This window comes from Fundulus heteroclitus, chromosome 24, assembly GCF_011125445.2.
Source record: "Fundulus heteroclitus isolate FHET01 chromosome 24, MU-UCD_Fhet_4.1, whole genome shotgun sequence".
Taxonomy (NCBI): domain Eukaryota; kingdom Metazoa; phylum Chordata; class Actinopteri; order Cyprinodontiformes; family Fundulidae; genus Fundulus; species Fundulus heteroclitus.
The window spans coordinates 25642873-25670192 of NC_046384.1; the positions used below are offsets into that span (position 1 = coordinate 25642873).

The 27320-nt window shown below is 41.0% G+C and overlaps 2 protein-coding genes across 9 annotated transcripts in view; both read right to left on the reverse strand.

Annotated features, from left to right (window-relative positions):
* Positions 1–12978, reverse strand: part of nfkbiz (nuclear factor of kappa light polypeptide gene enhancer in B-cells inhibitor, zeta) — a 29187-nt gene extending 16209 nt beyond the window's left edge. The window contains exons 1-5 of one of the 3 annotated variants that reach the window (XM_012856950.3): positions 11774–12978; positions 9113–9204; positions 8551–8708; positions 7686–7791; positions 7461–7607 (exon numbers count right to left, since the gene is read on the reverse strand). In XM_012856950.3, coding sequence (XP_012712404.2) covers positions 7461–7607; positions 7686–7791; positions 8551–8708; positions 9113–9204; positions 11774–11852 — 582 coding nt within the window. In that variant the 5' untranslated portion in view covers positions 11853–12978. Of the gene's footprint in view, positions 1–7460; positions 7608–7685; positions 7792–8550; positions 8865–9112; positions 10697–11773 lie in introns of those variants that run through there. The other 2 variants (XM_012856949.3, XM_036128094.1) reach the window with 2 other exon arrangements.
* A 106-nt stretch (positions 12979–13084) lies between these two features.
* Positions 13085–27320, reverse strand: part of gk (glycerol kinase) — a 118524-nt gene continuing 104288 nt past the window's right edge. For all 6 annotated transcript variants that reach the window (XM_036128088.1, XM_036128085.1, XM_036128084.1 and 3 more), the window contains 2 exons: positions 15193–15279; positions 13085–14118 (listed from right to left, as the gene is read on the reverse strand). In XM_036128088.1, the coding sequence (XP_035983981.1) occupies positions 14108–14118; positions 15193–15279 (98 nt within the window). In that variant the 3' untranslated portion in view covers positions 13085–14107. The remainder of the gene's footprint in view (positions 14119–15192; positions 15280–27320) is intronic.

A 27320-nucleotide genomic window follows, 5' to 3' on the forward strand; every position in this document is an offset into this window, starting at 1 on the left:
AGAAAGAACAGACTCCAGGTTCACTATGAAATCTATAAAGAGAGACTTTACAGATATAACTTACAACTGAAAAATGCAAATGAATCTTTCTTCTCTGAGATCTTAAGACAGAAGGATCATTAATAATGCTCGTGTCTTATTTGCCACAGTCGACAGGTTAACAAATCCTCCTGTATCCGTGGCTTCTGAACTCCACTCCACCAGGGCCTTCAATGAATTTGCTAACTTCTTTACTGAGAAAATCCAAAAGATTAGAGGATCAGTTTGTACATCTATACCAAGTTTAGTACCAAAGTTGTCTCCAACTAGAATTGATTTTGACCAAATGTCCCAATTCACCCAAATAAACCACAAAAGCTTAGAGCAGATCACTCAGCAGCTAAGTTCCTCCTCCTGCTGTCTTGATGTTCTTACCCACAGTTTTCTTTAAGAAAGTTTTGCCTGTCATAGCGTCTGAGTTGACTCAGATAATAAACACGTCCCTTCTGTCAGGTGTTTTCCCCCAGTCCCTAAAACAGCAATTATCAAATCACTGCTGAAAAAGAACAATTTAGACAAACTTCTACTTCAGAACTACAGGCCCATCTCAAACCTCCCCTCTATCAGTAAAATTATTGAACAAGCTGTGTTTCAACAATTAAACACCTTCTTAACAACGACCAACCGCTTTGACGTTTTCCAGTCTGGCTTCCGTGCTCACCACAGTACAGAGACCGCCCTTATCAAGGTGTTTAATGACATCCATATAAATACAGACTGTGGAAGAACCACCGTGCTGGTACTATTGGACCTCAGTGCAGCATTTGATACTGTCGATCACTCCATTCATTTAGAACGCCTGGAGAACTGGGTTGGCCCCTCTGGTACAGCTCTCAACTGGTTTAAGGACAGGGACTTTTTTGTATCAGCAGGTAACTTTACATCAAAGATGACAAAAATCACATGTGGGGTTCCCCAAGGGTCCATCCTGGGTCCCCTCCTATTCAATATCTACATGAGGGGGACCCCGCTGGTCCCCTCTAGCCCAGATCATAAAAAACATTAGCTACCATAACTATGCAGACGACACACAGCTCTACATCACCATGTCACCAGGTGACTATGGACCAGTTCAAGCACTAAGTAAATGCCTAGAAGAAATCAATGCATGGATATGTCAAAATTTTCTTCAACTGAATAAAAACAAAACTGAAGTAATGATATTTGGACCAATAGAGGAGAGATCAAAAGTTAGCACACAGGTTCAGTCGCTTCAGCTAAAAACCACTGATCAGGCCCTAAACCTGGGTCTAGTGATGGACTCAGACCTGAACATCCAAAAGCATCTAAAGACAATTACAAGGTCGGCTTTCTATCACCTGAGGAACATTTCCAAGATTAAAGGACTAATGTCTCAGAAGGATCTGGAAAAATTAATCCATCTGTTTATATTTAGTAGAATTGATTACTGCAACAGTGTTTTCCCAGGTCTGCCTAAATAGTGGATCAGACAGCTGCAGCAGATCCAGAATGCTGCTGCCCTTGTCCTCACTAAGACCAAGAAAGTAGAGCACATAACCCAGTTCTAAAGTCCCTTCACTGGCTTTCTGTATCTCAGAGAATAGACTTTAAAATACTTCTGTTAGTCTGTAAATCCCTAAATGGCTTAGCACCTAAATACATTACAAACTTGTTATCAGTGTATCAACCTTCCAGACCACTAAGGTCTTCTGGCTCCAGCCTACTCTGCATACCTAGAACCAGAACTAAACAAGGAGAAGCAGCATTTAGTTCCTATGCTCCGCTTATCTGGAACAAACTTCCGGAAAACTGTAAAAGTGCGGAAACCCTGAGTTCTTTTAAATCAAGATTAAAAACACATTTGTTTAAAATTGCCTTTGACTGTTCTAGTTAAACTGTTTTACTGTTTTTAATATTCTTCTTTGTTTCTACATTCTATCCCTACTTGCTTTTATTCTATTTTCTATCTACATTTTATTCCTACTTGCTTTTATTTTTCTATATTTTAATCATGTAAAGCACTTTGCATTGTCTTTTTACCAAATTGTGCTATATAAATAAATTTGCCTTGCCTTGCTTCTCTGCAGACATTTTACCCGCCATAGTCGAGTGTACTATTGCCTAAGTTTCTTGTGACAAATTCCTACAATTCCCACACTCTGTGCCAGTGGCACGAAGCGGCGGAAGGGATGGTAAAATGTGTGTCCTCGGCACCTTGAGTAACAATTGGTCAGCTGATTTAAGGGACCGGGAGGGTGTGTAGGGATGTAGCAGCTCAGACAGGTAAGTTGGGGCAAGACCATTAAGAGCTTTAAAAGCAAATAAAAGTATTTTAAAATGTATCTAAAAAGTACTGGAAGTGAGGTTAAAACTGGGAAAATATGCTCAAATTGTATTGTACTTGTTAAAAGATGTTAAGCATTTTGTACCCTCTGAAGCTGGGAAATGCACAAATCACTGGCTCCCTTGTAAAGTGCATTACAATAATCTAGCAGAGTAGTTTCAAAGGCATGGATTACTGTTTCAAAGTGCTGTTTTGAAAGAATAGGTTTTAGTTTTGCAAGCTGCCTCAAGTGAAAAAAACTGGATTTTACAACAGCTCTAATGTGGGCATCCAACTTCAATTCAGTGTCAATCCCATCACACAGAAAGTGTGCTTGGACAAATAAGATTTAAACCAATCTAGAGCTGAATGGCCGATGCCCACCCACTGTTCCAAACGAGAAAGTAAAATTCCATGGTCAACTGTGTCAAAAGCAGCTGACGTATCTAATAAAACCAGAATAACATAGTCACCAGAGTCAGTTGCTAAAAATATATTGCTAACAACTTTTGAAACAGCTGACTCAGTGCTGTGAAAAAATTAAAACCAGACTGTAAAACCTCTAAAAAAAAAAAAAAAAAAAAAAAAATAATAATAATAATAATAATAATAATAATAATAATAATAATAATATATATATATTATATATATATATATATATATATATATATATATATATATATATATATATATATATATATATATATATATATATATATATTCAAATAGACCATTAGTTGATTATAGACTACTTTCTCAAGGATTTTTGAAAGAAATGGTAGTTTAGAAATTGGTCTATAGTTTGCCACAACAGCAGGATCCAAGATAGGTTTCTTTATACTGTGGCTGGACAACGGCATTTTTCTGATTTTTAGGAACTATACCTGAGGACAAACTGCTATTCACAAGAGGAAGGACAGAAGGACCTATAGTGAGAAAAACATCTTTAAATAATCGAGGTGGAATCATCTGGAGAGCCAGTTGGCCTTAAATGACTATCCACCTCCTGCAAAGACAGCAAGGTCACAGATTCAAAGCTTTGGAAAACAGCAAAACAAGGCTCAAAGACTGATGGGGTCATGAGCGGAGGGTATAATCTAGGCCCTAATAAAAGTGACTTTCTCTACAAAAAAGTTTAAAACGCTTTCACATACAGCAGGTGAGGCCTCTAAACAGCCTCTATGTGGAACATTTAGAACAAAGTTAATAACCATTAACTTTGTTCTAAGTGTAAAACAGAAGGATTGTGACTGTTCGATACAATTTCATTTGCCAGGATCTAAGCAAATGGTTTCATTTGCAATTTCATTTGCCAGGATCTAAGCAAATGGTTTTATTCTATAGAATAAAACCATTTGCTTATATCCTCGGTTTCATTTCCCACAGTCTCTGTAATGGTACAGTTCTGATTAAAAGCAGATGAAAACTGACCAGCAGTAAAAGAGTTAAGATACGACAGACCCGATCTGCAGAGCGAGGTTTTGATGTGGTACAGGACAGCTTTATTTCAAATAAAACAGGCATGTGGTCTGAAAATAATGGGTCACTAATCACTAAATTAAAACCACTAAACCATAAAATAAAACCAGATCAAGAGTGTGTCCATGCTCATCAGTAGGACCCGTCACAGACTGCACAAAATTAAAAGAGTCAATAACATTAAGAAATGACTGAGCCATAGGTAGAGTAGGTCAACATACATGAATATTAAAATCACCAACAATAAGAACTCGATCATACTTTGGCATGTATTAAGAAAATATCTTAGTCAGACAGAAGGTGTGTCTTCCCTCTGTTGCTGGGTAGAATAACAGGGCGTTTTATTGCCCCCGGGGGGTCAGAAGGAGAGGGGGTCTATCATCCTCCCCCTGAGCTTTGCAGGAGGAGCTCTAAAGTTGATAAAAAGAGTGTTCAAAACTTACTTCAGACAGACTTCTCCATCGTGCGGTGAAATCATCTTGATTGGTAATGTAAACTCTGTCTCCATATTTAATTTCTATGAATTAAATATGCACATTACAATGTTTTACCTCTGATCAATGCTTTCCTCATTTATTGCCAAATCTGGAACGGGGGTAAGATGGGTTATCAATAGATATGTAGCAGCAGGCCGGTAAACCCATTCTTCAACACATGATATCTGCTAAAAAAATTTAGGAAAGTGATTTATAAAGTTCTTGTTATACTTTGGTGGCTGATAGACTACCGCACACAGCACAGTGTGAGAGTTGCCAAGTTCAAATAAACTTAGTTCAAAACTGTTAAAAGAAGGTGAAGCCAACTGTTTACAGGTAAAACGGCTTTTAAAAACAGTCACTATTCCTCCTCCACTTGACATCCATGGAGAACTAAAATAGCAGCAGTTCTTCGGTAAAAGCTCAATAAAAATGCTGGACTCACCTAAGCCACTTGTCCATAATTCCGTTATGCATAAAAAAATCTAATCCTTGAGAGGAGAAGAACTCCGTAATGATGGTTTTATTTGCTAGTGACCTAGTATATACCAATCCGATCCTGGCAGAGACCGGCGGGTCTACACCTTCAGTTGCCGTCAGGGACTCCCAACCCAAAGGCCGTAAGTTGCCATGATTCACCCTACACCCACAGGGACGAGGAGAGCAGGGACCGCGGGGCTGGAACAGTCTATTTTGGCCACCACCGACAGGTACAGGCTTCTATGGGGTCCAATACACGTAATGGGAAATAGAGGCGAGGCACCATCCCGCATATCCTGATAAAGGCTGGGCAACAGCGCCCTAAAGCAGCCTTTAATCTTACCAGCCGACTGCTGCGTTTGCCACGGCGGTGCGATCGCTTTCGATGGAAAGGTGGAATCCAGGCACGACACAGGTGCGCTTGGATGCCCAATAGTGGTGTAGAGGTTTTTTAGTTTAGTAAAATTCGTGCTTAAAACATTTTCAGTAATAGTTCCAATGTCCAGCAAGGTTTGGCGATCATACACAATTAGAGAGTTAACAGTTAACATTCGTGATATAGTTTAAAACAACCAACAAAACATGCATAGAGTCAGACAGCAAGCCTCAAACACTGGCGTCATCTTGGTTTGCTTCAAAATGACATGTAAGCAGTTTATAGTGTGACACATTTATGTATGCACGGAGTCCACATAGAGTCCGCCTTGAGTACACCTTAAAGTACGCGCAGACCTCCGTGGAGTGAACTAGACCATGAGTATGTGGGGAATTTTACATGAATGCACTTCTAGTTTCGACCTTACAGTCAGGCAGTCTTGTAGACCGCTCAGGGGTCCGATCAGGTAGTGACACAGTGTACCCTAATGCTCCGAATATCCGTTGAGTGGAACAGCGTACTTACACATTTTAACAGATTTTAAGCGCATTGTACCACATAAAATCGGTCAGTAAGCACAACTTTAATCACATATAAGGTGTACCGGATTGTAAGGTTCATCAACAATATTTGAGAAGATTTAAGGACTTTAAGTGCATCTCATAGTCTGGAAAATACGGTAGGTGAAAAGCTTCCCTAACACTACTGCAACTTTGGAGATCGCCATTGTTGTTGTTGGCTAGGAAGCTCAAACATGTTAAGGGAAAGGCGAGGTACACTCACGGCCACTTTATTAGATACACCTGTCCAACTGCTCGTTAACGCAAATTTCTAATCTGCCAATCAGAATGGAGAAGATGGGTGGTTTAAGTGACTTTGAACGTGGCATGGTTATTGGTGCCAGAGGGGCTGGTCTGAGTATTTCAGAAACTGCTGATCTACTGGGATTTTCACACACAACCATCTCTAGGGTTTACAGAGGTCTGGAAAAAAAAGAGAATATCCAGTAAGTGGCAGTTCTGTGGGCACAAATACCTTATTGATGCTAGAGGTCAGAGGAGAATGGCCAGAATGGCTCGAGCTGATAGAAAGGCAACAGTAACCCAAATAATCATTCGTTACAACCAAGGTATGCAGAAGAGCATCTCTGAACGCACAAAACAGCAAACCTTGAGGCAGATGTGCTACAGCAGCAGAAGACCACATCGGGTGCCACACATGTCAGCTAAGAACAGGAAACTGAGGCTAAAATTCACACAGGCTCACCAAAGTTAGACAATAGAAGTTTGGAACAACGTGGCCTGGTCTGGTGAGTATCAATTTCTGCTGCGAAATTCAGATGATAGGATCAGAATTTGGCAAGAACAACATGAAAGCATGGATCCATCCTGCCTTGTATCAACGGTTCAAGCTGCTGGTGGTGTAATGGTGTGGGGAATATTTTTTTGGCAGACTTAGGGCCCCTTAGTACCAATTGAGCATCATGTCAATGCCACAGCCTATCTGAGTATTGTTGCTGACATGTCAATCCCTTTATGACCACAGTGTACCCATCTTCCGATGGCTACTTCCAGCAGGATAACCTGCCATGTCATAAAGCACAAATCATCTCAGACTGGTTTCTTGAACATGACAATGAGTTCACTGTACTCAAATGGCCTCCACATTCACCAGATCTCAATCCAATACAGCACCTTTGGGATGTGGTGTACCACAGTCTGAGGAATGTTTCCAGTACCTCGTTGAATCAATGCCACAAAGGATCAAGGCAGTTCTGCAGGAAAAAAGGGCGTCCAACCCAGTACTTGCAAGTACCTCATAAAATGTCCGGTGAGTGTATGTTGGCATGTATGCATAAATATCCCAGTGTGTAGGCGGTTATGCGGATAGAGGTACCAAAATAGAGCTATGGCAGGGGGCCGCTTTAAACTTATCCAAATAGGGAATGGGTTTCAAATGTTGGTTTCACACGCACTTCATCTTGATCTTGGGACTCCTTATCCGATCAAGATATAAGTCGGATAGAGCCAAACCCAGCTTCGTCTGGATGGGATCTGAGAGCAACTCGTTTTTGTGCGGTCTCTATGCAGCACCTGGAGTGACTATATTTAACTATTCTGCATTCCTAGACACTGCAATTACACAAAAAAATGTATTTTATGGCTAAAAAAGTGAATTTTGCATATGTCCCCTTTAAGGTAATTTCAGAAAAGTAAAATGTTTGAACTGATAGTTCAAAAAATGTATGATGATCATTTTGTTCCTAAAAATAAACTCCATGCTTGATCTTCACTGATATTAACTTAATAAAGAAGACATATTTTACCTGAAGACTGAGGAAGTGGCCTTTCTCCGCACATACATGCAAAGGAGAGCGCCCCCAAAGGTCCCTGATGTTGATCTGTGCTCCGTGAGTCAGAAGGTCAGAGACGATCAAGTGTTGATTGGTGGCCACTGCAATCTGAAGAGGTGTCTGTGCACCAATAATATAAGCTTAACGCTATTGTATTTAAGATAACCAAGCATAATGACACAATGACAAAAGGCGTACCTGCCCGTTGTGTTCCTTCATATCCAGAGAGCCACATCTGGCCATTTTTTCAGCAAGCACATAGGACAGGGCTCGCCTGCCTTGAGCTACTGCTATGTGAAGAAATCTAAAAATAAAGGTACAGTTAAGCTTTTATAACCACACCCAAAGAGTTACACTTAGGAGTTAGTTATGTAGCTCATCAACCTGGTTAATAGTTTCAAAAATGGGTAGTGTGACTTAATTTTCTTTAAATCAACCTTCACCTGAAAAGGGTTTTCAGCTTGTGATCTGTTTGTACTGAGGAGCTGTTAGGTAACTTAAATTAACGAATGCAGAAAATATTTAAAGGGACATTTCAGACTATTCAGAGGTTAGTTAGGTTTAGTGTTCCCCAAAGTAGCTGCCAAGGCCCAATGATGTCAGTCTCTCTTCTTATTTTTTAGGCAGGTTTGAAAACAGATCTAAAGCCAGTACAGGCTGACAAAGTCTTGGAAAACATCCATGTCTTGAAGTTGCTCTTGGGGACTAATGATGACAGTGATATTGCAGAAACAGTGTTATTTTTTTCCAAAGCACAGTAAACTAGCCTACAACTAAACATACATTCTACAATAGGTGGGCAACCTTAAAAGCAATCAATACCAAAGCTTCACAAATAGCTACCATTCAGTGGAATACTGTATTGTTACATTAGTTTGTGAGGTTTCAAATCGATCTATTTGAGTGTTTTATTTAAGTAATTTCTGATTTATTTACTGGTATTTTTAACATGCATGTTTAACTCTTTTAAATATGTTATTTCTGGATTTGTTTTTCTATGTTTTGTTGTGGAGTGTGTGCCACCCAAACTTGTTTATATAGCTGTGTGTTCATTTATACATACGTGTCCCCATCAGAGTCCTGCATGCACATCAGCTCTACAGACAGGCCTTCAACTTTCTTGGACTCTTGCTGTATTTGCCAGTGAAACAAAGTCATTTTGCCCTCGGAGACTGGGACTTCCTTGTCTTGAGGGAGAAGATGCATAGGCTGTTGCATTTCCTGTAGTGCAATGACAGCGTTTTTATGAAGAGCAGGGGCAATGTTTATGGTGGGATTCAGGTTTAAAGGTGTTGGAGAGATTGCTGTTTGATGACTCATGTCTATGGTGACAGGCTCATATTTGGAAGACTTTGTTTTAGGCTGTGAATTCCATTTCTGAAAGAGAACCAGTTAAAAGCCGTCATGAACTCAAAGCAGGCAAGTCTAAGAATATAATGTTGAGTATGCAGTTAGAAGCACTCCCTTTAAATCTGCATAATAATCTGGAGAATTTGTACTCTGTTCTTAGGGTTTTTTTAGGTTTACTTCCTCATATGTCGGCTACTTCCTCATATGTCGGCTACTCAAACGTTTCCTTAGCAAGGTAAAGTAATATTAGACAGCTGAAATGTCATGCAACTAACCTGGCGTCTCATCATTAGCAGTTCTTTTACTGTGGTCTTCTTATGCATAGGTTGGACAGATGTTTGTGGTTTGGCTTCAAATATCATGCAGCCTAAAAAAGAAAGTAAGAATTAATGCCATTTTAACACTGGTTGCAATAATGGAATTCTTTCTTTTTTAGATTTACTGCCGTTAAATTGTTAAATTCAGACAACTTAGACGTTATGATCTTTTGACCATTCTTTGAAAAAGTGATTGACTGCTTAGTCAATCACTTAATCTAGATGGCATTAAATTGTAAAAAGTAAAAAAAAAAAACGGCCTTATTTTTGAGCAAGACGTTTCTATCACTAGAAGACAATTCCATATTAAACATGTTTTTGGGATTTTCTTCCTTCACCTCCAGAATAAGTATCCTTTCCAGGGGTGAGAGCACTTTGGTCTTTATGTCTTCCAGCAGCCTCATAACTAGAGAGAGAGCACTTTCCCTCAACTATGGAGGGGTTGTTGGCTTAGCTATTGCTGCCAACCACTTCATGTTCTCCTTTAAGATGATGGCTTGGCCCTGTCTTTCAGTGTTTAACGTGGTCTCTCTTCTTGATGTAACTATTTGGCTGAGCTTTTAGTCCGACTAACAGTATCTGCTCTTTTTCATCCAATAAACTTGAGAATTGATTTAGAAGCTTATCTGCTTCGTTGTTTGTCTCTCATAGATGAAGCTATTATTGCCATTACGTTTTTACTTTTGTCTCACATAAAAAGTACTCCTGTACCAGTGCTTCTGTGTGTCTGCTCTCTTCTCAAACCCCTAGTTAGTTGAGGCAGATGGTTGTTCATACTGAGCCTGATTCTGCTGGAGGTTTATTTCTGTTAAAGAGGAGGTTTTTCTTTTAACGTTTGCTACATAGCAATGCTGCAAAGTCAACAATACAATGCAAGCGACTGTCTACTGTCACTACATTCTCATCCAGGAATGAATTGAGCAAGTCAATTACTTGATGCAATCTGCTGGGTTTCTTTAGACAGAAAACCTTTTTACCAATCTGTCTGTGTGGTTAGGTGAAATTGACTTTGTAAAGTGCCTTGGGATGACATGTTCTGAATTTGCACTATATGAATAAATTTAATTGAAATGAAGTTTTTAATTATTCATAATTAGCCACACATTTCTTATCTACCAAATCTACCAAAAAGAGAAGGTAAGAGAATAGAAAACAAAAAAATTGTTGGCAATAGTGTGATGCTCTGAATAACGTTTTGTTCATGTTCTAATGTTGAATGCATCAGATGGTTCATTTCAATTCTGCTCTTTTTTATGATGAATAGTAATGCTGGAAATTAGTGAGAAGGTTTGGCATTTGTAAGCTAAATTTTCAGACCTTTGAACTTAGGACTTCAGTCAAAATTCTATTTTCCATTGACAAATATGGTATTAGCTGCTTGATTTATTTTACATTTTATCTGCTAATTAGAAGAAATAACCATCTTACAAAGATAATACCTTATCTGACTTACTTGAAATACAGGCCTTCTTGTCTTACCCATTTTGAAGCAGTGTTGTATAAAGTACTGAAATCTCGGAGTCAAGTAAAAGTATAAGTACCTCTCCAAAATATGACTTTGGTAGAAGTCCAAGTCAATGACTGAAATGTTACTTGAGTAAAAGTCTTAAAGTATCTGAAATGTCTTGTACTTAGGTATGAAAATTACTGTAAAAAGAGATTACTCAAGTACTCAAGCAATGTAATAGAAAGTATAAGTAAAAAGTAAAACAAAGCAAATGCAGTTTGAATGACATTTTTTAGATTTTGGTAAACTTTGAAAGTCAAATTCACTTAAAATAATATAAACAGCCAAGTGCAGGAGAAATTTAGACCAAGTTTGGACAGAAAATACAACCTTTTTGTAAGCTTTCAGTTTTCCTTCTTCAAGTAAGGTCAGTGCAATGCACTTTAAAATTGTACACAACCAAGTGCAGGAAAAGGGGGTGTATACTAAGAACATGGTTAAGTGATAAAGTGATAGTTAACCTACAGGAAGTGGTAAACCTGCTAAAAGATACACCTGCGGTTGCAGATATCATTTAGTTAAGAAAATTAGGACTCTCTGCTATTATGCTCTACCTATACCACAAGGTTAATTTAACCTGCTTTACCACTGAACCCGCTTCTTATCCCATTGGTGGTGATGAACAAGCCCAGGCAAGTCCCGACTTTGTCGCAGTCAATCAGTAGGTGGGGTCAAAACACTTGCATGCGTGAGTCTCTCTCTCTCTCTTTTTGTAACGAGTAACTAAACCAAACATTGAAAATGTATTGGAGTAAAAGTATGCAATTAAGTTCAGAAATATAGTGAAGTAAAAGTAAAAGTTATCAAAAAATGTTTTACTCGAGAAAAGTATAAAGTACTCCAAAATATACTTAAGTACAGTAGTGAAGTATATTTACTTCATTACTATACAACACTGTTTTGAAGAGTAGCTAAGCAGCCTTAAAACTGGCTTCATTTCATGTCATGTATACCCCAGGTAAACATGTAACATGGTATTACTTGTAAAACAAGTAATAATCTTGGCATAACAGCAGACATTTAACTTTCTTGAGACTTGTGCCAAATTAATTGTACATTTTACTTTTCAGTGACTTAAAGAAAAGTTATTTTTTTATCTCATAAGGACTCACCTTCACTGTTGGGGCTGAAGTTGAAGGTTGCTGACAGCACCTGACCTGCCCTCAAGTCACTTCCTCCATGATCCAACATGTTCAAAGATTGTTTAACGATAATGTGACACAAAGCAAAAAAATAGCTCCACCTCACCCACTGGCTCCACACCTTGAGGCCAACAACAAGCTTAGATGTTCACACTCTGTGGTGATAAAACAATGTACAAAGCTGTCACTGCAAGAATAAAAATGAGGAACAACTGCCACTGTGCCACACAACCCCCTGCTACAACACACACACACACACACACACACACACACACACACACACACACACACACACACACACACACACACACACACACACACCTGAGCCAACTTCCTGGTCAGCAGATGGATCAGAACTAAGTTGTGCATTTAAGTAAGATAATGTATATAAGTCAAGCTTAATGCTGTAAATGCAGCTCCACTATTTGCTTTACACCTAAAACAAAGGCATAAATAAAACTGTTTCAAGTAGCGTTTCCTGACAGTCAAAAAAAATGCTTAGGATCCGTTTACATGCAAATACGCTTGTCTGTACACATTAAGCCTTCATGGTTCAAGTTATTCAAAAGCATTCAAACCAAATTACTTTCTGGTTTTTCGTAACTATGAGAAAATAAGTAAGCTCTTTCAGTTTCTGAAGATGGCATCATGATGCTGTTGAAAAACCTACCTGCCTGACCTGATCCCACTGAAACAGTGATCCAACTGGCTACAACATGAAAGTGTGAGAACTGGAGGACTTAAATGTGCTGTTGGAACAAGCTCCTCCTCCACCCAACAGCTCCTGCAACTGGGATTTCCCCCTCCTCCCTGCAGGAGAGGATCACCTGTAATTAAAACGTTGCGAGAAGTGTGCCGCTGACATGAGTAGAACAACGAAGCCCTGTTACTTTTAAAGATTTGCATTTGGGGGATGGGAGATTAAAAATATGACTGTGGGTTAATAACAGCCAAAAAAATGTAAATAAATACAGTTGCTGTACATTTCAGTTTTCCACAGATGACACCCCCCATATTGCTCTGACTTCAAATCAAGTGGTCTTTGATGATCAACACATCAACAAATTCTGGGCTGAACTTATATTTATTACTATGACTGGAAAGCAGATAAAGAAGTGGATTTGTTTGAGTCACAAAAAACAAACAAAAAATAACAGGTTGAGCAGGTAACCAGAACACAATTTCAGTTTCACATTTACATGTCTGCTCTTGTTTGTATTGTTGCTTTTCTTTGACTTCTAAAAACGGTTTTTATATCACAGCAGAAACCACAAACTCATGCTTTTTACAGACTTTTTAATAAAAGTGTGAATTTACAAAAGCATTATATATGCACACACAAAAATCAAGACTTTGTTCTGACACCAGAAAGAAACACTGGCCCCCAATGTCGTTGCAGAAATCAACAGATGAACAGGATCGGCTGACAAATTCAACTCCTCAAACCAGAACTACAATGAAAGGAAGTCAGTACTGAATTTAGGTTGTATAAGTGTTAATACTAAAATATTTACTTTAGGGGAGTTTTAAAAAAATCTAATTAACTCAATACTTTTCCACAAAATCAAGCTGCTGGGAAAGGGTTGCATGTTTTATTTTTCCAACATTTGATATTAATAAATTGGATTTCAGACTTGAGAGGCATTACATCTGGACACTAAGGTTCTAAATAAATTTATTTGATTTTTAAGTGTTGTATTTTTATTTGACATGTTTTCTTATTATCTTAATATGCAAAAATCCTACTACCCATTTTTTCTAAAGTTTGTGTCATTTACAATGCTTTAACACAGAAATTAAATCACACAGACCTTCATCTTGATTAAAGGCTTTGAGTTTTCTAGACATCTTTCCTTGACTTTTCCTGCTACTATCCCACACATCTAAACATGTAAATATGAAACTAAACCAAACAATTAAAGTGCACTAATACAAACCAAGCTCATTTGTGAGGTTTCAAAACATCAAAATATACAAAAGGTTGACAGTGGTGTGACACTTAATATAAATTAGACCACATACTTAAATAACATTAGCTTTAGTTAGTTTCTACATAAATACGATGAAAATGTACATCTACACTAGAAAAACGCAACAACAAACTAAATGAGTCTCTTGCATGCAAATATGGTCTAATAGGCAACAGCTATACAAAGAATAAGAATAAAAAATATTTTTTTTCTGTTCAGAGCTGTCTTGATTTTTCTGGAATGGCTTTAGAGCAGAGTGCAACAAAATCCAAGTGGTGGTCAGATGTTTGTTTACATTTTATTCTCCCGTTCACCTCCTCTGGGACTCCGACAACTAGTCCTGGCCTGAAATAAGGTTGAGAAACAACAAAACTGGTTAGTTACAGAGCCAACAAGGGATCATGTTACAATTTAAAAACCTTTGGCTTTAATCCAGTAGCATGATCAAAGGGTCTTTTAGATGGCTAAAAGAGGTGTTGAAAACAATTTGTTTTTGTCAGAATATGAATTTGGAAAAATGTCAAACAACAGGCTTTAAGCATGGCTCTCAAAAAAATAAAAAGCATCTTATTTTATCCTAAAACATGACCGTTTCCTGGTTAATATGTATGTTAGATGTAGCAACAGATTCCTGGATAAATGTGTGCTTCTGTGTTTTTTTGTCTCTCTTGTTGTGTCTCTGCTCTGTCTTCTCTAACCCCTAGTCGGTCGAGGCAGATGACCGTTCATACTGAGTTTAGTTCTGCTGGAGGTTTTTCCTTCCCGTTAAAGGGGAGTTTTTCTTTCCACTGTCGCTTCATGCTTGCTCAGTATGAGGGATAGCTGCAAAGCCATGGACAATGCAGACGGCTGTCCCTGTGGCTCTACACTTCTTCAGGAAGAGTGAATGCTGCTTGTCAAGACTTTGATGCAATCAACTGGGTTCCCTTAGATAGGATTTTTTTTTTACCAATCTGTATAATCTGACCCAATCTGTATAATCTAATTGAATTTGACTTTGGAAAGTGCCTTGAGATTGCATGTTTCATGAATTGGCGCTATTTAAATAAAATTGAATTGAATTGATGATGTGTGTCTTTGGCTTGGTCATTTGGTGCTTCTTACATTAAACAGACATTTTAAATGTTGACATTTACTAAATTTAAAAAATTGTTTGGTCTTTCCTCTTTATCATCGTTGAAAATGAACAATTAAATTATTTCATACTTTAAGTAAAAAAATGCGAAACAAAGTGACACTTTGTTTTACTTAATTATTTTTTTACTAAAGATGAATAAAACATTTGAAACTAATTTAAAGCAAATTACATATTTTAACTTATTTTTTAACGTAACTAAAAAGAACACAAAAGAGCAACAATATGACATATTTGTCTCAACATTAATGTGTGCAAATATCTCAAAAAAGATACTCACTGACCTGTGATGTATTTTGCCCCAATTAACATCAACATGCTGCCAATGATATAAAACCCCAGAGGGATACTGCTGAAGATACTTGGTTTACCTGTTAGTGGAGAAAAAAAACACAGGGAGAAAAAATAAAGCAACAATATTTCCAACTACAGTTGCAGTCATAGGTTTATACGTTAATTCATAAATTATTTGAACAGTAATAAGAAGAGCTTCAATTATTTTTGAAAACAACAAAAATAATTGTTGATTTAGACCAACAATTATGATTTAGAATCTGCATACTTAGCAGATTACTGGCTAAGTATGCAGCTTTTATCATTGCTGTCGGTGACTCTGTGCCATAGTTCCTGGCACAGAGTCACCGACAGGTTTGAATTTAGAAAATGTTGTTCTAAATTCAGGGTCTTCCATTCCACTGATATTGTGTTATTTTTTACTGATTTAAGAACACCCCAACCATAGGCTTTTAGTAACCCTAATCAAGGTCTTCATGAAGGTGCCACGAAAACAAATTTCTCTTTTCTGAGGTTTTGTGAGTATAATATGATTGGTTGTGCACTGATGAGGCCGTGTGAATGTCAAAACCGAATAATGAAGGACCTGCTCAGGGGCGGTCAGCTTTGTATCTGCTCAAAAATGGTCAGATCAGAAAACGGGTTATCTTTCTACGTAGGTTTTCTCGCTACGTAATTCATATTGTCTTATCAGAACACACCATCAAGCAAACAGCCTTCCCTCCCCCCTCCCATGCTCCCCCCAGCTGATGCACCAGGCAGAGGTCACGCTACATGTGTGACTGCTTCACTCCAGAGGAGGAAGGTGAAGGAACGTCAGCCTGAGATTAGCCTCCTTGTACCGGCTTTAACAGGGGGTAGTCCCCACAGAAGCCCCAAAGCACCATCATCCCATATTGACCCTCAAACTAACTTCACAGCAGTTACTAAAAAGGAGAGCTGATATGGCCAAGGGTGGTCAAAAATGCATGAAGGTTCCACTCACTGCTGAAAGATGAGACAATCAAAGAAGAGTGGCTGAGGTTAATTTATGGATACTTTTACTAAAAACTGTACACTTCTGTACAAAAGCTGGAGACTTAATACATAATTGCTTAAAGATGAAGAATTTATCAACTATTTTAAAGAAGAGTGGGCTTCATTCTTGGAGTACAATGATTTACAAGGAACATCAGCCTCTATCTTCTGGGAGGCAGGGAAAGCAGTGATGAAAGGTAAAATAATTCCATTCTCATCTCATAAAAAGAAGATAGAAAACAAACAGATTCAGTAATTAGAGGAATAAATTAAGTTACTAGAAACCTCCCAGGATGAGGATAACCTGGGTAAAATCCGTAAAGTAAAATTAGAATTAAACAAATATATTGAACAACAAAATACATTTTTAATTCAAAGACTTCGAATAGAAAAATTTGAACATCCCAATAAGCCAGGAAGCTTTTTAGCCAATCAGCTAAAGACTATATTTGCAGTTACAGACTCAACTGGTAATACATTATATGATCTGGAAAGTATAAACAACACCTTCCGAGATTTCTACAAATCTTTCTACATGTCACAGATAAATCCATCAGATGATGACATCAAGCAATTTCTGGACAAAATAATGCTTCCTAAATTATCAGATAGGAAAGGCAAGGCAAATTTATTTATATAGCACAGACAATGCAAAGTGCTTTACATGATCAAAATACAGAAAATAAAGCAGAAAAAAGTAAGTAGGAAAAAGCAGTTGGATTATATATATATAAAAAAAATTGTTTAACTAGTGCAGTCGAAGGCAGTCCTAAACAAATGAGTTTTTAGTCTTGATTTAAAGGAACTTAGGTTTTCAGCATTTTTACAGTTTTCTGGAAGTTTGTTCCAGATAAGTGGGGCATAGGAACTAAATGCTGCTTCTCCGTGTTTAGTTCTGGTTCTGGGTATGCAGAGTAGGCTGGAGCCAGAAGACCTTAGTGGTCTGGAGGGTTGATACACTGATAACAAGTCTGTGATGTATTTAGGTGCTAGGCCATTCATAGATTTATAGACTAACAGAAGGATTTTAAAGTCTATCCTCTGAGATACAGGGAGCCAGTGTAAGGACTATAGAACTGGGGTGATGTGCTGTACTTTATTAGTCTTAGTGAGGACGCGGGCAGCAGCGTTCTGGATCAGCTGCAGCTATCTGATCCACTTTTTAGGCAGACCTGTGAAAACACCGTTGCAGTAATCAATTCTACTAAATATAAACGCATGGATTAATGTGTTCTTCAGGTGATAGAAGGCCAACCTTGTAAGTGTCTTTAGATGCTTTTGGAGGTTCAGGTCTGAGTCCATCACTACACCCAGATTTTGGACCTGATCAGTGGTTCCTAGCTGAAGCAGCTGAAGCTGTGTGCTAACTTTTGATCTCTCCTCTATTGGTCCAAAAATTATTACTTCAGTTTTGTTTTTATTCAATTGGAGAAAATTTTGGAACATCCATGCATTGATTTCTTCTAGGCACTGGAACATCCATGCATTGATTTCTTCTAGGCACTAGGCACTCAGTGCTTGAACTGGTCCATAGTCACCTGGTGACATGGTGATGTAGAGCTGTGTGTCGTCTGCATAGTTATGGTAGCTGATGTTGTTGTTTTCTATGATCTGAGCAAGGGGGAGCATGTAGATGTTGAATAGGAGGGTGTTATGATATCTTTTTCTGGGATGAACCCGGACACAGCACGCACACACAGAGTCAGTTCTTATGAGTGAGTTTTATTGAATATTGTGGAAGATGGATGATGAGACCAGAGTCTTTCAACGGACGGAGGTGAAGGGTGTAGAAGCTGGCCGGCAGGAGGAGTGGAGAGACTGACCGGGAGGAACTCTGGAGCCGAACACTGGAGAGCAGAACATCTGAGCCGAGCGCTGGAGAGCAGAACGTCAGAACCGTGCAGTGGAGAGCCGAACATCAGAGCCGTGCACTGGAGGGCAGAACGTCTGAGCCGTGCAGTGAAGAGCTGAACATCAGAGCCGTGCACTGGAGGGCAGAACTTCAAGAGTCGAAACCGAACACTGAGGGACCAAAGAGCCAGCAAACACGGGGAACCAAAAGGGGCCAGCGAACACGGGGAACCAAAGGGGCCAGAGAACACGGGGAACCAAAGGGGCCAGAGAACACGGGGAACCAAAGGGGCCAGAGAACACGGAGAGCCAAGGGGCTAGAGAACACCGGGGAGCCAAGGAGCTAGAGAACACTGATGTGCCAAAGCACAACCAGGGCGCGGTACATCAGGGAAAGGCACGAACGCTTGACTGCGCCGGGGGAAAGAGCGTGCGCTTGACAGCGCCGGGGGAAAGAGCGAGCGCTTGACAGCGCCGGGGGGAAAGAACGGGCGCAACACAGCGCCAAAAGGAAGGAACGGGCGCAACACAGCGCCAAAGGGAAGGAACGGCGCAACACAGCGCCAAAGGGAAGGAACGGCGGCAACACAGCGCCAAAGGGAAGGAACGGCGGCAACACAACGCCAAAGGGAAGGAACGGCGGCAACACAACGCCAAAAGGGAAGGATCGGGCGTATGGAAACGCCAAAAGGGAAGGATCGGGCGTATGGAAACACCAAAAGGGAAGGATCGGGCGTATGGAAACGCCAAAAGGGAAGGATCGGGCGTATGGAAACGCCAAAAGGGAAGGATCGGGCGTATGGAAACGCCAAGGGGAAGAACGGACGTACTTAACGCCAAAGGGAAGGAACGGGCGTACTTAACGCCAAAGGGAAGGAACGGGCGTATGGAAACGCCAAGGGGAAGGAACGGGCGTATGGAAACGCCAAGGGGAAGGAACGGGCGTATGGAAACGCCAAAGGGAAGAACGAGCGTACTTAACGCCAAAGGGAAGGAACGGGCGTACTTAACGCCAAAGGGAAGGAACGGGCGTAATTAACGCCAAAGGGAAGGAACGGGCGTACTTAACCTCAAAGGGAAGGAACGGGCGCACGACAGCGCCAAAGGGAAGGAACGGGCGCACGACAGCGCCAAAGGGAAGGAACGGGCGTACCTAACGCCAAAGGGAAGGAACGGGCGTACTTAACGCCAAAGGGAAGGAACGGGCGTACTTAACGCCAAAGGGAAGGAACGGGCGCACGACAGCGCCAAAGGGAAGGAACGGGCGCACGACAGCGCCAAAGGGAAGGAACGGGCGTACCTAACGCCAAAGGGAAGGAACGGGCGCACGACAGCGCCAAAGGGAAGGAACGGGCGTACTTAACGCCAAAGGGAAGGAACGGGCGTACTTAACGCCAAAGGGAAGGAACGGGCGTACTTAACGCCAAAGGGAAGGAACGGGCGCACGACAGCGCCAAAGGGAAGGAACGGGCGTACCTAACGCCAAAGGGAAGGAACGGGCGTACCTAACGCCAAAGGGAAGGAACGGGCGTACTTAACGCCAGAGGGAAGGAACGGGCGTACTTAACGCCAAAGGGAAGAACAGGCGTACGACAACGCCAGAGGGAAGAACAGGCGTACGACAACGCCAGAGGGAAGAACAAGCGTACGACAACGCCAGAAGGAAGAACAGGCGTACGAAAACACCAAGGCTCGACAACACATGCTGGAACGCGACTGGTGTACAGAAACGCCAGGGGAAACCCGCCGGGGCGTGAGGGAAACACCGGGGCTTGGGGAAGAGAACGCCGGGGCGTGGGGAGAACGCCGGGGCGCGAGGAAAGAAAACACCGGGACGTGAGGAAAACGCCGGGGCGCAAGGAAGGAGAATGCCGGGGCGCAAAGGGAACGCCGGGGCACAAGGGAAACAGGAATATCTAAAACACCAGGGAACAAGAACGGAGGGCGTACTAACACGCCGAGGAACCGAGAAAAGAGGGCGTCCTAACACGCCGGGGAACCACGAATCAGAGGGCGTCCTAACACGCCGGGAAACCGAGAATCAGAGGGCGTCCTAACACGCCGGGGAACCGAGAATCAGAGGGCGTCCTAACACGCCGGGGAACCAAGATAAACGTAAACACCAGGAACTAGAGGGTAAGCTAAGCAGCAAGAGGCCAAGCGCGCCAGAGGGCACAGACAGCAACTAAAGCACCGGAGGGCTCTGGCGGCGACCTGCGTGCGCTGGGCAGCGACAGATTGGCGCACCAGAGGGCTCAGCCGGCGACATAGGAGCGCCGGAGGGCTCTGGCGGCGACCTGCATGCGCCTAAACGGGGGTACAACACAGAGACACTAGGGTAAGACAGAACAAAACAACTACGGAAGGGAACTAAACTAACCTAAACAGGGCAAAACATACAACGAAAACAGGAGAAGGGTGTAGGGACCTAGAAAGCGCAGGGACCTTAGAGAGCGCAGGGACCTTTAAGAGCGCTGGACTCCATCCAACGCAGGAACCCAGATGGCTAAATACTAAAGATTACTAAAATAATCTAAATAGGGGCTAGACTGAAACTACAGGGGCTAGAAAGGGACTACAGAATCAAGACAGGGACTACAGGGCTAACGAAACTACAGGGCTGACGAAACTACAGGGTCTCAAACTGAAAAATCAAAACAAGACTGGTAAACTAGGAAAGGAACCAAAAGCTAAAGCAAAACTATGAAACAAAGCAGAACCGGGAGATGAGGGCAAATACAGCTGAACTGATGAAAAACTAGATAACTAGAGCTAGAAATAACACAAACCAAAACAGGAAGTCTAAGGTAAAAACTGGAACTCAAAAACAAAACTCAGAAAACTAACCTAAAAAATAGAACCGAACTGGATAAACAAAAGCTAAATAAAACTCAAATACTCAAAAGCAACATAAATCCCAAAAAATCCTAAGTAACCAAAAAACTAAGGCTGAGCCAAAACAAAAGAACAGAAGGCGGAAATAATTCTTCTAAAACAATAAAAAATATACAAAAAGACTAGAAACAAAAGCAGAACTAGAACACAACACCAAAAAATAACTCCAAACAAAAACCAGAAGGCACTGGGCAGCAAAGTCTGAATATGCTGGGCAGCAGCAAAAGTTAGCGCTGGGCAGCGACGGCAAGGGGCGCCGTCCTTAATGCTGAGCAGCGGGGAAGGCGGACCAGGAAAACAGAATCAGAGGCGGGGCGTCGCGGATGCGACCCCGGCAGACGAACCAGAAGCGTGGCGTCGCCACTTAGCGACCCAGGCAAGATGAATCCAGAAGCGTGGCGTCGCAACTTTGCGAACCGGAGGCGAGGCAGATCCTACCAGCTTCTACACCAGGCTCTGTGCGTGCTCGGGTTCATCCCTTGGCCGGTCCATAATGTTATGATATCTTTTTCTGGGATGAACCCGGACACAGCACGCACACACAGAGTCAGTTCTTATGAGTGAGTTTTATTGAATAGTGTGGAAGATGGATGATGAGACCAGAGTCTTTCAACGGACAGAGGTGAAGGGTGTAGAAGCTGGCCGGCAGGAGGAGTGGAGAGACTGACCGGGAGGAACTCTGGAGCCGAACACTGGAGAGCAGAACATCTGAGCCGAGCGCTGGAGAGCAGAACATCAGAACCGTGCAGTGGAGAGCCGAACATCAGAGCCGTGCACTGGAGGGCAGAACGTCTGAGCCGTGCAGTGAAGAGCTAAACATCAGAGCCGTGCACTGGAGGGCAAAACTTCAGAGCCGTGCAGTGGAGAGCAGAACGTCTGAGCCGTGCAGTGGAGAAAACAAACTGACGGAAAGTCTATGGGCTGACTGTAACAAAACCAGGTTGAACGGAGTCTTCAGGCTGACGGTAACAAAACGGAGCTGACAAGAATACTGGCAGAGAACTGAGCAGGAGTGAACGCTATGGACCGGCGACGGGAACAGAAAGAGGTGAGTCTTATAAAGCGGTGGAAACAGGTGGAAGGAGTTGCGGGTTAATTGCAGCCTGCCAGGTGAAACCGATCAGGCTGTGCAGGAACAAGAGAGAGGGAGAGAGGCTCAGCATGCAGCCAATAAGCTGCATCCTGACAGAGGGGACCCAGAATGGACCCTTGGGGAACCCCACATGAGATTTTTGTCATCTCTGATGTAAAGTTACCTACTGACACAAAAAATTCCCTGTCTTTTAAGTAGGATTTAAACCAGTTGAGAGCTGTACCAGAGAGGCCGACGCATTTCTCCAGGCGTTCTAACAGAATGGAGTGATCGACAGTATCAAATGCTGCACTGAGATCCAATAGAACCAGCACAGTGGTTCTTCCACAGTCTGTATTTATATGGATGTCATTAAACATCCTGGTAAAGGCCGGTCTCTATACTGTGGTGAGCACGAAACCTGACTGGAAAACGTAAAAGCGGCTGGTCGTTGTTAAGAAAGTGTTTAAATGTTGAAACACAGCTTTTTCAATAATCTTACTGATAAAGGGGAGATTTGAGATGGGCCTGTAGTTCTGGAGTAGAAGTTTGTCTAAATTGTTCTTTTTAAGCAGTGGTTTGATAATTGCTGTTTTTAGGGACTGGGGGAAAACACCTGACAAAAGGGACGTGTTTATTATCTGAGTCAAATCAGACGGTATGACAGGCAAAACTTTCTTAAAGAAAGCTATGGGGAGAACAGCTGCTGAATGATCTGCTCTAAGCTTTTGTAGTTTATTTGGCTGAATTGGGACATTTGGTCAAGATCAATTCTAGTTGGAGACAACTTTGGTACTGAACTTGGTATGAATGTACAAACTGATCCTCTAATCTTTTGGATTTTCTCAGTAAAGAAGTTAGCAAATTCATTGCAAGCCCTGGTGGAGTGGAGTTTGGAAGCCACGGATACAGGAGGGTTTGTTAACCTGTCAACTGTGGAAAACAAGACACGAGCATTATTAATGTTCTTGTGTATGATCTCAGAGAAGAAAGATTCTCTTGCATTTTTCAGTTGTAAGTTATATCTGTAAAGTCTCTCTTTATAGATGTCATAGTGAACCTGCAGTCTGTTCTTTCTCCACCTGCGTTCAGCTTTTCGACATTCCCTTTTTTCACTTCTAACTGCTGGAGCATTTCTCCAAGGAGATTTTTTCTTCCCGGAAAAAACCTTCACTTTAACTGAAGCAACGCAGTCAATGATGTCTGAGACTTTAGAATGAAAGTTATCCACTAGCTCATCTACTGAGTTGCAGCCCAAGGTTGATGTAGCAGAGTAAAGCTTGAATTAAAGTTTCTGTGGCATTGTCCTTAAAGGTGCGTTTTGTTACAATGTCCCTTTGGCTAAATGAGTCACTGGAAATTATGCTTTCAAAGGTAACAGAAAAATTATCAGATAGGGCAACATCAGTTACATTGACGTTAGAAATCTTTAGACCTTTAGTGATGATCAAGTCTAAAATATGTCCCTGTTTGTGTGTTGGCTGTTTAACATGTTGAGTTAAATCAAAGTTTTTAAGTGTGTCACACAGGGATAGTCAAACAATGACCCTGGATTCACCGCTGACAACAGTCGTAATTCAGGAAGCTCTAAAAAGCATGCCCAATAAAAAGGCTCCAGGTCCAGATGGATTCCCAGCTGAGTTTTATAAAGAGTTCTGGAATATTCTGGCACCAACGTTCCACAGAATGTTGCAGGAAACTCAGGAAAAAGGCAGATACCCACCTAATATTAATTCTGATACCAAAGCTCTTGCACAACATTTATATAAAGTCACTCCGCTCATAATACACCCTGATAAAAGTGGTTTCATTAAAGGAAGGCAGTTATCCACAAATGCATGCAGATCACTTAATTTAATAGATTACTCCTATATTAAAAATATTGAATCCAATATATTGTCTTTAGATGCAGAAAAAGTTTGAAAGTTGATAGAGTTAATTGGACATTTTTAAATTGCTACTCTACATAAATTTGGTTTTGGAAATGTTTTAGTAAATTGGTCAAATATTGAACCACTAGCAGCAACAATCAGACAAACTAATGTTGTTAAAGGTATCTAATGCATGAAAATAGAGCATAAAATTAGTCTTTATGTAGATGATTTATTACTCTAGCTTTCTGTCAGTCTGCCCCAGGGCAGCTGTGGCTACTAACATAGCTCACCACTGTCAGGGTGTGAATGTGTGTGTGACTAAAACTGTAGTGTGAAGTGCTTTGGAGGTTGTCAAGACTAGTTAAAGCGCTATACAAGTACAAGCCATTTACCATTTACCATTTATCTCCAGCACTTAAACACCTCCCTCTCTCAAGTAATTAGATTAATAGAATCTTTCTCAAAAGTCTCAGATTACTTGTGTGGTAGACTGACTGTATATGGATTTTAGGTGGCTGCAATCACTTCAGGGTGTCGGGTCAGAATACTGTAGGGATGTTCAGGTGCTTGTAGGAATAAGAGGCGTAGTCCTTTAATGCGGTTCAACTGGTTTATCTGCATTTAGGCATCTGAAGATATGGGAGGTGTGTGGGGGTGTGAGTGTGTGAATATGTGATGTATGGTTTTCTGAAATACAAACACACATAGTACAGATTCAGAAATATGAAATAAGTAAACTCGGACTCAAACTTACTACTAACGTTTAGCATGTAGTGTGTAACCAACGGGAATTAGCAATACCACAACATAGAGCTCTGAGCCAATTGCTAATCAGCTGCTAACAACCACAACTTAGAGCTCCAAGCCTATTGCTAATTAGCTGCTAACATCAAGTTGCTCATTTCTAGGTAACTAGTTGCCACACTACAAAAGACAGCAAAACTACTGCTAAGTTCTCAATAAAAAACCAGGGGTTAACACGACCCCAAACAGAATGTAATACAACATAAAGCATGATAACTTACGGTTCTGTGGACGCACACACCACACACACTCGAGCAATGTCTGCTCTGGATTGAATGCTGCGCATGTGATGCGTTCAAGAACCTCGGTAATGTAAGAATTTACATGAGCGGGGATTCTCTTTTGTACATTACTCTATAAATTGGTCTAAAGCTACAGTACTGCCAATCAACTGCTCTTGTTGTGCCATCGAGCCATGAACAAAAATCAAATTGAATTGGTAACAAAATGTATCCTGAGGAGAAATCAAAATGGGTTGTAATCATAGGAATTTCACACATCCACGCAGAGACAGCCTCTCTCAGCATGGTGCCCTGCTATGGAGCCAGGCCCCACCTCACAATATCTTCACTCTTCTTGCCGGTGGTCTCTCAAGGAGAAGGCCCACCCTGTGGGACCAACCGTGCGGGCCTCATTGGGGCTCAAAGACTCACAAGCTGGGTAAAATGTGCTTTCTGTGAAACTCATTTCCCGTTGCTTCAATGGAGCGACAAAGGGGGGAAACTCATCCTCTGCGAGTGTGTCACTATTTTTTTGTCATCCACATAATATGCAACAGTCTTCGAAGGTTGTCTGCAGAGTTCCTGCCCCGCATAAATCCCACCTGATCCTGATGAATGAGAAATGGAACCACCTCTTCCAATCTAGTTGCTAAGATTTTGGCAAAATTTTTCTCATCCACATTAATCAAAGAAATAGGGTGATAATTAGCACACTGCTGTGGATCCAGTGTTTCCCGCAGGAATTTGCGTAGGCGAGGCGGTGAGTTGTCGGCCATAACAAGTTTTGCGCGGATGACTGCCGGAGGCGGGGGGGGGGGGGGGGGGGGTTGCTCGATGCAGACGCCGACAGTGACGTTGACCTGCTTCTCGCTTCAAAGTATCCATGTATTTTTGCCTGTTTTTTCCCAGCCATTCACTACATGCACGCGAGAAAGCAACAACAAAAAAACGCGTGTTAACGTCAAATAATCATGCAAGCATATCAAAATTAATACATAAAACTAAATGCTATCTTAATTTGTCAGAGCACACGAGGCAGAATTTGGTCTGACACAGTGCAAATATTAATTTTCGATTAACAGTTTTAATTAACTACTTACCTTTCCACATATAGTTCACCGTTTATGATGATGATGATGAATACGTTTTTTCCCCCCCCACACGTGTCCTCGGATGATCAAAGAAAATTACTTCTCTGCCACGGCGTAGTAATATAACCAACCAGAGGGTGTCGCAATTCAGTATTATCAGCTATCAATGCTGTTTTATTGTCTGGGCCTGGCAATGAATTAAAACTTTTTTTTATTTTTATTTTTTATTTTTTTGGAATGTTGACGAGGCGGTAGCGTGAGTTTGGCGAGCGGCTGCCTCGCCAAGATTGTGCTGCGGGAAACACTGGGATCTCTGCTCCTTTTATACAGTAATGTAATAACTGCTTCCCTCATGTTTTCAGGTAACCTACCTCTTTGAAATGCATCTTGATATACAACTAGTAACCTAGGGGTAAGATCATCTATGAATTTCTGATAGAAATCTGCTGAGAAACCATCGTTTCCAGGGGCCTTTCCTAACCTAAGATTTCTGATTGCTTTTTTAATTTCATCTACAGAGATATCGCCCTCCAAAATTGCTCTCCCCTCCTGTGCCAGGGTAGGAATTTCAATTGAGGAAAAAAAACTTTCTAATTTGTTTTTGTCTGTCCCACCCTGAGACATATATAATTCTTGATAAAATACCTTAAAAGTGGTATTTATGTTTCTTTTGTTCGTAATAAGGTTGTTGTCTTTATTAAAAATCGATGGAATAACATTTTGAGATTGTATTTGTTGTTTAAATATTTCTGCCTAGCACAGAGAAGGGCAACTTTGGTTTTCCTGTTCAGTATATCCTTTAGTTCACATTTAAGTTGATTCAACTTACCCCATGTATTAGAGTCTTGTTGCTCTGAGTACTGCTTTTCAAGTCTTTTGATGTCTTGCTCTAATTTGAGTAGCCTTTGACTCTGTTTTTTTGGATAAAGGAACTTCTTTGAATAATACGCCCCCTCAGAAAGGATTTGAAAGCGTCCCACCTTACCCCATGGTCTTCTATAGAGCCTTCATTGTGTTATTCAATATTTGAGTTACTAAGAGTTACTAAGTGAGGTGGTATTTTAAATTGTGAGTGTGTTAAGCCAAGTCATTTTATTAGACGTTATCTCTTATCTAAAGGGCTTTTTAAATAATGATGACAATGATGATGAATATGATCAGAAGAAACTATTGCATCACAGTCCAGAAGCTGGAAGGAAAAGAGACAACAGTATTTTCACACCTCACTTAGTAACTCTTAGTAACTCAAATATTTTAATATTTTAGCCTAAATATTTTAGGCTAAAATATTAA